This window comes from Sprattus sprattus (assembly GCF_963457725.1).
Source record: "Sprattus sprattus genome assembly, chromosome: 11".
NCBI lineage: Eukaryota > Metazoa > Chordata > Actinopteri > Clupeiformes > Clupeidae > Sprattus > Sprattus sprattus.
In genome coordinates, this window is record NC_137909.1 from 13,525,022 (window position 1) to 13,535,021 (window position 10,000).

The following is a 10,000-nucleotide window of genomic DNA, read 5'->3' on the forward strand; positions in this document are numbered from 1 at the left end:
CCCTAAACTGCTCCTGATCTATAAATGCAAAATGCCTTGTAAATCGCTTTGGATAAAAGCATCTGCTAAATCACAGAATTAAATGTAAATGTAAATGTACATCTGGCAACACTGGGAAGGCGGTCGACCAATGACAGTTCTCTCTACAGTAAGAGCTTGCGCAAGAAGTTGGAACGTAAGGGAGATACCCTTTTAAAAACGTAAAAGTTAAGTTTACTTAAATATATATATATATATATGTGCTCAAATTGTATTATGTAATCGGTTACATCAAACGTTTAAAGTACTCTGAACTTGTTCAGGTTTAGAGTGTGGCTACGGCACACAAACTGACAGAAGATTAGACTTCTTCCGATAGTGTTAAATACTAATACAATTATTTATGCATTGTGAGACCATGTTAATGTGAAGTAGGCCAGTAATATTATCATGAATCGAGCAGTGGTATTAGATTTTGGGAGTGTGTGTGTGTGTGTGTGTGTGTGTGTGTGTGTGTGTGTGTGTGTGTGTGTGTTGTGTGTGTGTACGTGAACAGGCGGTATAGGCAGTCGCCTAGGGCGCCACTCAGGGGGGGGCGGGGGGACGGGACAGAGTTTGTTTTGCGCCCCTTTATACGTATATCTCCAACCAATATTGGACATTAAAAAAAAAAAAAATCTAACATTAGGGTAAAATGAGCCAAAAATCGAAAACGGAAGGGGTACGTACCTCCTTGGTGTTGTCAGAACATGCTAGCACACTGAGGCGTTTGGTTAGAGTGTGTGTGTGTCTAATGAAGAGGTTACGCCCGACTCACATTGTTGCGTTGGAAGGCGTTGATAAGTCAGGGTTAACGCATCCCCATTCACTTTGCATGGGGTGACGTCATCCTTTGCCGAACTGAATTGTGGCTCCGTTTGGTTCGCGTGCATTGCGTTTCATGCTTTGCTTGCGGCAAGAGTTGAAGAAGGTTGAACTTTTCGAGAGGCAATGCATGCATCAGCCAATCATATTGCCTTTCATGCATAACTGACAGCACAGGCATCATATCCCGTATATGCTCACGTCTACAGAGCGGCAAACACACAAAAAAAAAGATGGCTGCCAAACTCCGTACATGGTCGTATTTGTACCTACAAGTTGGTTGTTTGACTTTTTTTTGGTTAGATTTTTTAAATCTACCGAGAAATAGACACTGTACAATGTAAAAAACCCTTTATTGTAACTGAAAAATACGTATCCTAGGATTTGCGAGGTCTCTGAGCACCCTGTCTAATGATAGCATGCTACTACTGAAAGGGGAAAAGCTTGCTGGTGACTTGATTTGTTTGATGACCTGTCAATCTCACTATAAGGTCTCCGGTATCAACAGAACCCCATGCGCCAGACTCCTCCTCTGCCTTCCGTTGGATCAACGCATTCCAACGCATCAATGTGAGTCGGGCGTTAAAGCCATCCGGGGCGCAATTTAAGAAGAAAAGAAAGGAAGAAGAGAAACGTGCCAAGGAGAAAGGTAGATCCTTAAATACTGTTCTTAGCCTAGAATGAATTCCAGATAAGAAAACGTTAATGAATGCGAGAATTGCCCCGGAGTTAAGAGGAAAAGTTAAGAGGAAAAGATGTACCTTATCATTAAAAGTTACCTAACTAACGCTAGCTAGAGAGTGACTTGTGACGTTCCTTGTTATTGGCATTCAGTCATGTCATGAAATACAAATTTAAGTAATCATAACAACGTTAGTTTTGGTCGAGCGAGCTAGCCAGTTTAATTAGACATGATTGAACTAATGAAGAGCTATGCATCTTGGAATAAAAAAAGTATGTCAGGCTGTCCAAATACACCAAAATGCTTAATAACTACATATTAGCTACATTTAACAAATAATGATAATACATACTGTAATGTGCCGGCATAGTCGCCCCATAATGCCGTGCAGCGGGCGCATACTTTTCTGCACTAGCGCTCAACGATGTTCCCAAACAATGTTCCTTACTGTTCTTATTCCATGTCGTTGTTCTGTGTTGGGACTGAGTTTATACAGGTGTAATGGTAACACAGTCTGTTCGAGATAACTTGTACCAGGGCATAAAGCCTGTGCCATTTTGACACTGAGTTGTGTTTAGTATTTAGTAATAAAAAGCGTTAACAAATATTACGCACTTCCGTGATTTGTTACAATACCTTTGTAATATCATTTTAGATTAGCTTTTAGAAGACTAAGAAAACATTATTTGCAGGCGATTGGGAAGATGACGTTAAGGTGTGTGTGTGTCCATAGAACACTCTATAGCCCGCACACTCTTCACAGAGATCAACCGGTTTGTTAAACAGTTGAACAGGGGGGCGTGGCCGGAGCGTAGTTCAGCACAGGCCTGACATTTTCTCAGTGATTTTGTTAATTAATGTTTGTTCCTCGTTGCTATCGTTGTTGTGTTTATGTGAAAGAAATGCATTCTTACAGTGCAAAATAGCGTTGAAAGTTGCAATTCCGTTTTCGTGGGGAATTTTTTTTTATTATTTGGGGGGGGGGGGGGGGGGGGGGGGGCAGGAGTGAAGCTCGCTTAGAGCGGCAAAAGTGCTAGGGCCGCCCCTGTGTACGTGTGTGTACGTGCGCGTGTGTTGCTGACGTGCCTCACTTTAGTCTTGAAAAGCCACAGGGAGGACTACTGCTCTTGCGTCATCCCTTCTTTTTTAACTCAGACAGAGATGGAGCTTTTTTAGGGGATGATATTTTTTCTCGACAACCGCTTGGGGGGGCATGGATCGAAGTCTAACTCCTCATCAGCTGTGTTTAAAAAATGGGCGCACATTCTTAAAAAATTAATCAGGCTGTAATTAGGTTACGCCGCGGAACACAACTTCAAACGAGAGCGGAAGCGGGACGATGATGTCAAACCCTGAATCAAGTGGCAAGGAACTCCACAGAGGATCAAAGCCCCACTAGACTCCTGGAAGTCAGATACGAGAGAGTAGGAGAGAGAGAGGTAGAGTGGTACAGGGAGCGAGAGAGAGAGAGAGAGAGAGAGAGAGAGAGAGAGAGAGAGAGAGCGAGAGAGAGGAGAGGGAAAGAAATAGAAAGGGAGAGAGACAGAGGTAGAAAGGGAGAGATATGGAGGGGGATAGAGAAGCTGTAAAAGATAGGGAGAAAGTGAGTGAGAGAGAGAGAGAGGGAGAAAATGAGGGAGAGAGAGAGGGAGAAAGAGGGCAAGAGAGAGAGACAGAGAGGTACAGAGCGAAGGAGAGGGGTCAATCTTCGCCGATAGCCAGAAGAAAAGCCAGTCGTCTGTGAAATGGGCTGCCAGGGTGACGTGTTGACGTCAAGGCGATGCTGTGATCTGGGAGAAAGGTCAGGTGATGTGAGGCTCACGCACGACTGAAAAGAAGTCTTTTTGAGGGCGGGGACCTCCTTTAATGGGCTGTGTAGGCACTAATAACCTCACCAGACAAGTGCCACTGTTATGGTTGATATTTATTCACACTAAATGCAATGACCTAAATTATCTTTTTTTTTTTTTTTTCCAGCATCCCTGGTCTTACACACAATTGTGGGTAACATACAGTTAACGTGGAGCTGTGTTGTGTAGAGAAGATGATAGGCCATGGCACACACGCCCAGTGGATGGACAGAACGCAGTGTGATCACTCCTCACAAACACTTGTGCTATACAAATGACTCATTATCGCATCTCTTCATGCCATTGAATAAATCATCAAAGCAGCGCCATAAGCCATGTGCATATTAAACATTTAAATTGTTCAAATGGGTATGCGTATAAATAAGCACACACATCAAATGACTCCTGTGTCATTTTCGACTCATCGCAGATAATTTCTTTTCTGTGATACGGATGTCTGTTTTGCCTCATCGATCTTAAGTAATGATATCTGTGTTTGTTCAGAATCCCTAGTCAGTCCTATTCAGAGAGTTCTTGGTAAGGTCTACAGTAAGGTCTACAGTAAGGTTAACATGGAGCTGGATGATGAAGGCTACATTACTCAGGGGCATCACCCAATGGGAGCATAGCAGGTAGAGACCGCTAGAGTAAGACATCACAACAAATAAAGCGCTGGAACTCTCAGCTGAAGATGTGCGCATGGGGAAAAAAAAATATTAATCACAGAATCTAAATGTCATTGTTTTGGGAAGCATTTCTAAGAAGAACTATATAAATCCACAATGAATCTACCACCTCACATACTGCAGGGCGAGTACAGACTCATGGGTAAAGGTTACAGAATGTATTTTCACTTTGACATTATAGTCGTAATGTTGAATGGCTTTTGAATATGGGCTTTAGACCAGCTCCTCTCAAGTAGAATGACTAACCAGTGATCCAGCAGGGAACAGGATGGCAGTCAGGACTGAGGGAAGAGTGTGTGTGTGTGTGTGTGTGCGTGTGTGTTTGTGTTTGTGTGTGTGCGTGCGTGTGCGTGTGCGTGTGCGTGTGCGTGTGCGTGTGCGTGTGCGTGTGTGTGTGTGTGTGTGTGTGTGTGTGTGTGTGTGTGTGTGTGTGTGTGCGTGCGTGTGTGTGTGGAGAGAGAGAGAGAAATTACCTCCGTCATGTGAATGAGATAAAACTTCAGCTCCTCAGTGCGATCTGAATGAGAATAGAGAGGCAAAAACAAACTTTACATTACATTACAACACACACAAAAGTGTGTCTGTGTATACAATCACATCTTTTCTTGTACTGTCATCCTTCTCTCTGTGTGTGTGAGCGTGGGGTGTGTGTGTCTTCTCTTTGCTTTACATTCTGCTCTGTACTTGGCTTAAAGGTCCACTGGAAACAACAGAAGGTATTGCAACAGTGCATTATGTCGGTGTAAAACACACACAAACACAGACACATATACACACATGCCTTGTGTGTGTGTTTATGTGTGTGTGTTTTTATCTGTGTGTGTATGTGTGTGTGTGTGTGTGTGTGTGTGTTTCATCCACCTTATGATAGGCAGGCCAGAAAGATAAATGTGCTGTTCACAAGCCAGGCCAAAGCTGTCTGCCTGTCACCCTGAAGATCACACACACACACACTCTCTCACACACACACACACACACACAAACACACACACACACACACACACACACACACACACACACGCACACGCACACGCACACTCACACACACACACACACACACACACACAACCCCGATCTTCTAAATGGAACACTATGTCACCTGCTGTTGACAGCCCCTGTCATGCACTTTAGATGGATAACTAATTCCCCTTCCATCTCTCTCTCTCGCTCATCCTCCATTCTCTCTATCTTTCACTCTTCCTCTTTTCATGCCTCTCTCTATCTCTTACCTCCTATCACAGACTGTATAATTAATTGCTGTCCAAGTGAAATACAGAAATCAATTGCCGTCCTCTATGTCAAGTGTGCCCTTGACAAAGTAGTGTTGATAAAAAAAAACACTGATATGGATGTTGGTGTGAGTTTAATCCACCGGAGGGAGCTCTATACATTTTCAAGTACATGGCAAGAACATATTTAGCCAGAGCGGATCCAAATAAAGCATGTTATTCTGAGACTAGAAACCCAGTATGGCTGCTGGTGCTTCAGTCAATGTGCCGTTCACGCTGGAGCTGCAGGAGAGTGGAGAGTTCAATCCCAGGGTGCACTTGGGCTGTCCGCCTCTGCACCGTCACAGCTCTGCTTCAGGCCTCTAATTAATGAGCTCCAGAGCAGTGAGGGAGATGACACCTAACAGTAACCCACACACACATACACACACACACACACACACACACACACACAGACAGAGACACAGACACAGACACAGAGATGCAGACACAGACACAGACACACACACAGACACACACACAGACACTCGGAGACACACAGAGACACACACAGAGACACACACAGAGACAGACACACACACACACACACACACACACACACACACACACACACTCCCACTGGTCCTGTTACATAGCAGAGACACACACATGCTCTGTGTGCACACTACAGTTACACAATTCAATTTTATGGTTTCTGGAAAGTCTAAAAAAAGTGGAGGTAGTGTATGACCGCCAGAGTGAGTGAGTAAGTGAATGTGTGTGTGTGTGTGTGTGTGTGTGTGTGTGTGTGTGTGTGTGTGTGTGTGTGTGTGTGTGTGTGTGTGTGTGTGTGTGTGTGTGTGTGCGCGTGTTCGTGTTCGTGTTCGTGTGCGTGTGCACATGCCCGTGTGTGAGTGAGTGAGTGAGTGAGTGTATGTGTGTGTGCGAGTGAGTGTGTGTGTGTGTGTGTGTGTGTGTGTGTGTGTGTGTGTGTGTGTGACTGGCAGCACCATGTCACCAGCCCACCTCCTGTCTGTCTCTTCTTAAAGCCTGTCCTTGTTCCCTGTCAAGCTGTCACCAGCCTCCCCAGTATTGCAGACCTTATAAACCAGAAGTCCCCACAGATCCCCATTACACAAAAGCACCTATCTACACTCACAAAAGACAGGTGAAGACCTGCCCATCAATTACAGCTCCCATTCATCTTTTTATAAGAGCTGAGCAAAACCAATGTATAAGCCGTGTGTGTGTGTGTGTGTGTGTGTGTGTGTGTGTGTGTGTGTGTGTGTGTGTGTATGTCTCTTGCCCTGGACAAGGTCACCGATAAGCATGCTTGGTGAAGCAGTCAGCATTGGCAGACTCCTCAACTGGATCCATTTGCTCAGAGAGATCCAGACAGAGATTAGAAATATTGACAAACTGTAATTTGCTCAGATGTGAATGAGCCCTGAATCCTTTTGTCCACGGGGGCCTGGCCTGGGGATCTGTTAAGCCCCTTGACAATTTTAATGGTAATGTAGAAAATATAACTGAACTGAAAAGAACTGAATCAGGACCAGGGACGCGGATCTCAGAGTCGCCTTAACGCTACTATGTAACAGATCACAGATCAGAGTGTCCCAGTCCGGGCACAAGCTCACTACCATGCCATGCTAATGAGTTTCTAATATCGGCTGATGACGCGGGGCGATTTGAATAATGCATCTCAGGCTGTTCCCCCCAAACCTGGAAGGGTGCAAGTCCCCCTATCGCCATGCCAACACGTCATCACCACCTGCAGCCCAAAACAGAGAAGTCAAACAGACGTGGGCTACCTCTCACAGATCTCTTACTATTAGAGGATTATAGAGCCTTTACACTGACTGCAATGGTACCAATATGAAGTGTGAGACTGTGAGTGAAATGTGGCCTTCTACTGCAGCAATGTCTCACCAGTCTCTGAAACTACAAATGCAAATGAGTTGCTTCACTAAATAAAGTTGTTATTGTAAAAAATAGGTAAATCTCTTCACTCATTAGAATGATTGATGTGGAGTTTTGCTCAGACCGTCCTGTGTGTCTTTTATTAGCAGGAGTCCTGGAGTCTGGACACAGATCACCCTGTCATCTACACAGGATGCTGACCATCATTCATCTGCCTTTCCTGAAAGAAATCGCTGAACATCTACCGTAGTTAAATGATAGAGAAACTTACATTTTGAACAGTCTCTCTTCACTGTAACCACGGTGATTGCTCAACAACGCTTTCGGGAAACGCTGACCTGGTCCATTAGAACATGTATTACACAGAAAGGTCTTCAATACCCACATTTACCACTAGAGGGCAGTGTTGCATCTCTTAACTAGAGTGTAGTATTGCGTCTAATGGAGTAGCTCAGAGGTAGTAGTAGGTGATGGGTTAAGAGATTTTCTGAGATACACTAGTTCTGAATGACTGATCTTAAATGTAATAGTCATTATCCAAAAGGTTGTCTGAATTACTATAATCTGTTTATGTCATGATTGAATGATCTTCACAGAAATCATTCTTGCATAACAACTGCAGCTTTTCAAAGCATAGCTTTTGCACTTGAGTCAAGAGAGAAACCTGATCATGAGTTTTATATATTATCCACAGCATGGGCTAAAATGTATTTATTCAGAAAAGACCCAGGCTCTGAGCCGGGTGGTCTTTCCACTGAGTGTGCTTCCCCTAGTGGCCGATGATGGCAGTGAGCCCATCAGAGGGAAACGACATCTACTTGTAGACAGGAGTATTAGCGCTCATCCATGACGTGAGTGAGGAGTCCTCAGCGAATCATACATCTTCCTATAGCAGACTCAGAGACAGATAACACACACCAGTCAACGGTAGTGTCCTCAGAGTGTGATGGTAAACTCTCACCCAACACATTACAAAACACCACATTCTTGAAATATGAGTTTACTGTGAGAGAAAGGGCTGTGCGTGTGTTTAGCATGTGTGTTATGTGTATGTGCGTGTGTGTGTGTGTGTGTAAGTGAGTGGGTGCTGGACTCATGGCATATCAAGGCTGGATGCAGACAAGGATCCAGAGTCAGTTGATCTCATGCGTGCTGTGTGTGTGTGTGTGTGTTATGTTTATATTATCTGTGTTACGTGTATGTTATCTGTGTGTTATATGTGTATTTTCAGTGTGTTATGTGTGTGTAGCGTGTGTTGTGTCTATCTGTTATGTGTGTGTAGCGTGCTGTGGTGGATCCACCCTGGATTCCGGCGCTTCTCTGTCTCTTTCCCACGCCCGCCTCACCAGGTGGTCAGAGGTCACAGGAAGTGCCGGTTCCTACGGCGACAACCAGCCTGACTGCCTGAATGACCAGCCGCCACTACCGCACCCATACCTGGCCCAGACACTTCAAACACACACGCAAGAGCACACACTCGCAGAGCTCTTTCCAGACGCTCCAGACGCTCAACAATGACGGGCGTTGGCTCTGATGCTCCTCCTCGTGCTCCTTCCACACCCACAATAGCTTCCTGTTACTTTTCTCCCCAAACACACTTAACACACACACACACACACAAACACACACACACACACACACACACACACACACACACACTCACTCACACACACACACACACACACACACACTCACACACACACACACACACTCACACACACACTCACACTGTATGATACACACACCATAGACAATGAAGACACAAGCTATATACTGTATATGCACACACAATACAGACACAGCATATGCAACGCACAAAGCAAATCCAGGGAAGACACACACACACACACACACACACACACACACACACACACACACACACACACACACACACACACACACACACACACACACACACACACAGACACACACAAACACACTAAAACCACCACTATCCCCCATGGGGCTGGGTGTAGCAACAGAAAGTGTCCGATCATTGGGTGCAGCTATGGGGCAGGATAGCACTTGTTTTACCCCTCCTACCCATAAGCCCCTGGAGGCTTGTAGGCAGCAGGTGGACTGTTGTAAACTGCCAGCATACCTCCTCATGCCATAAGACAAAAGCAAAAATCGCTATGGCGTTATGTGCAAGGACAAAACAACACGCAAAACCTGTACGCGACAACATGTGGGAGTAAGGTTCTACATGAAACATGTTAAATATGGGGGCACTGGACACAATTGGTAGCCTAAACAAACAGCCTGTATGATATCAAGAACAAATAAACAGTATGAAACACTTCAAAACCAAGTTTGCAAATGTAAGTAGCCTAAGGCCATGTTTCAAAGTAGCGTTAGCCTGCAACAGTGTTTGTCTCTAGCAAGGCTATTGTTCTAACCAGCTAACAAATATGTACCTTCCTTCCTTTAATACCACCTCAGATTTCCTTACTTATTATTCACGCCTACCTTAAAGTACACTATCAACACATTGATAATAGAGTATATTAAACAATAACCAACCTCACAGAAACAAAAACAGAATAGAGAGAGAGGGAGAGACAGATCAGTCAAAATGTCTAAAAATATTCCAACAGATTACTGCAGATCTGTCTCTTAGGTGAGTCCAGGGCGGAAGAAACTGCAGGCATGTGGCCATGTGGTATAAGGCTGCTTAATTGTTGTAATGTTGGTGAATTTCTTAACCCTGGACCTAATGTTGAAACCCTGGTTACGGGCCTAGACCAAATGTTCAAACCCTGGTTACGGGCCTGGTGAGAGTTGGTGAGAGGGTGAAGGTACACAGCC

The 10,000-nt window shown here is 44.6% G+C and overlaps 1 protein-coding gene across 1 annotated transcript in view; it reads right to left on the bottom strand.

Annotated features, from left to right (window-relative positions):
- The window catches only part of rgs3a (regulator of G protein signaling 3a), a gene marked incomplete at its 5' end in the record, with an annotated part of 161,894 nt that overhangs the window by 115,161 nt on the left and 36,733 nt on the right, over positions 1 to 10,000 (bottom strand). The window contains one exon of the mRNA XM_080846896.1: positions 4,535 to 4,578. Coding sequence (XP_080703022.1) covers positions 4,535 to 4,578 — 44 coding nt within the window. The remainder of the gene's footprint in view (positions 1 to 4,534; positions 4,579 to 10,000) is intronic.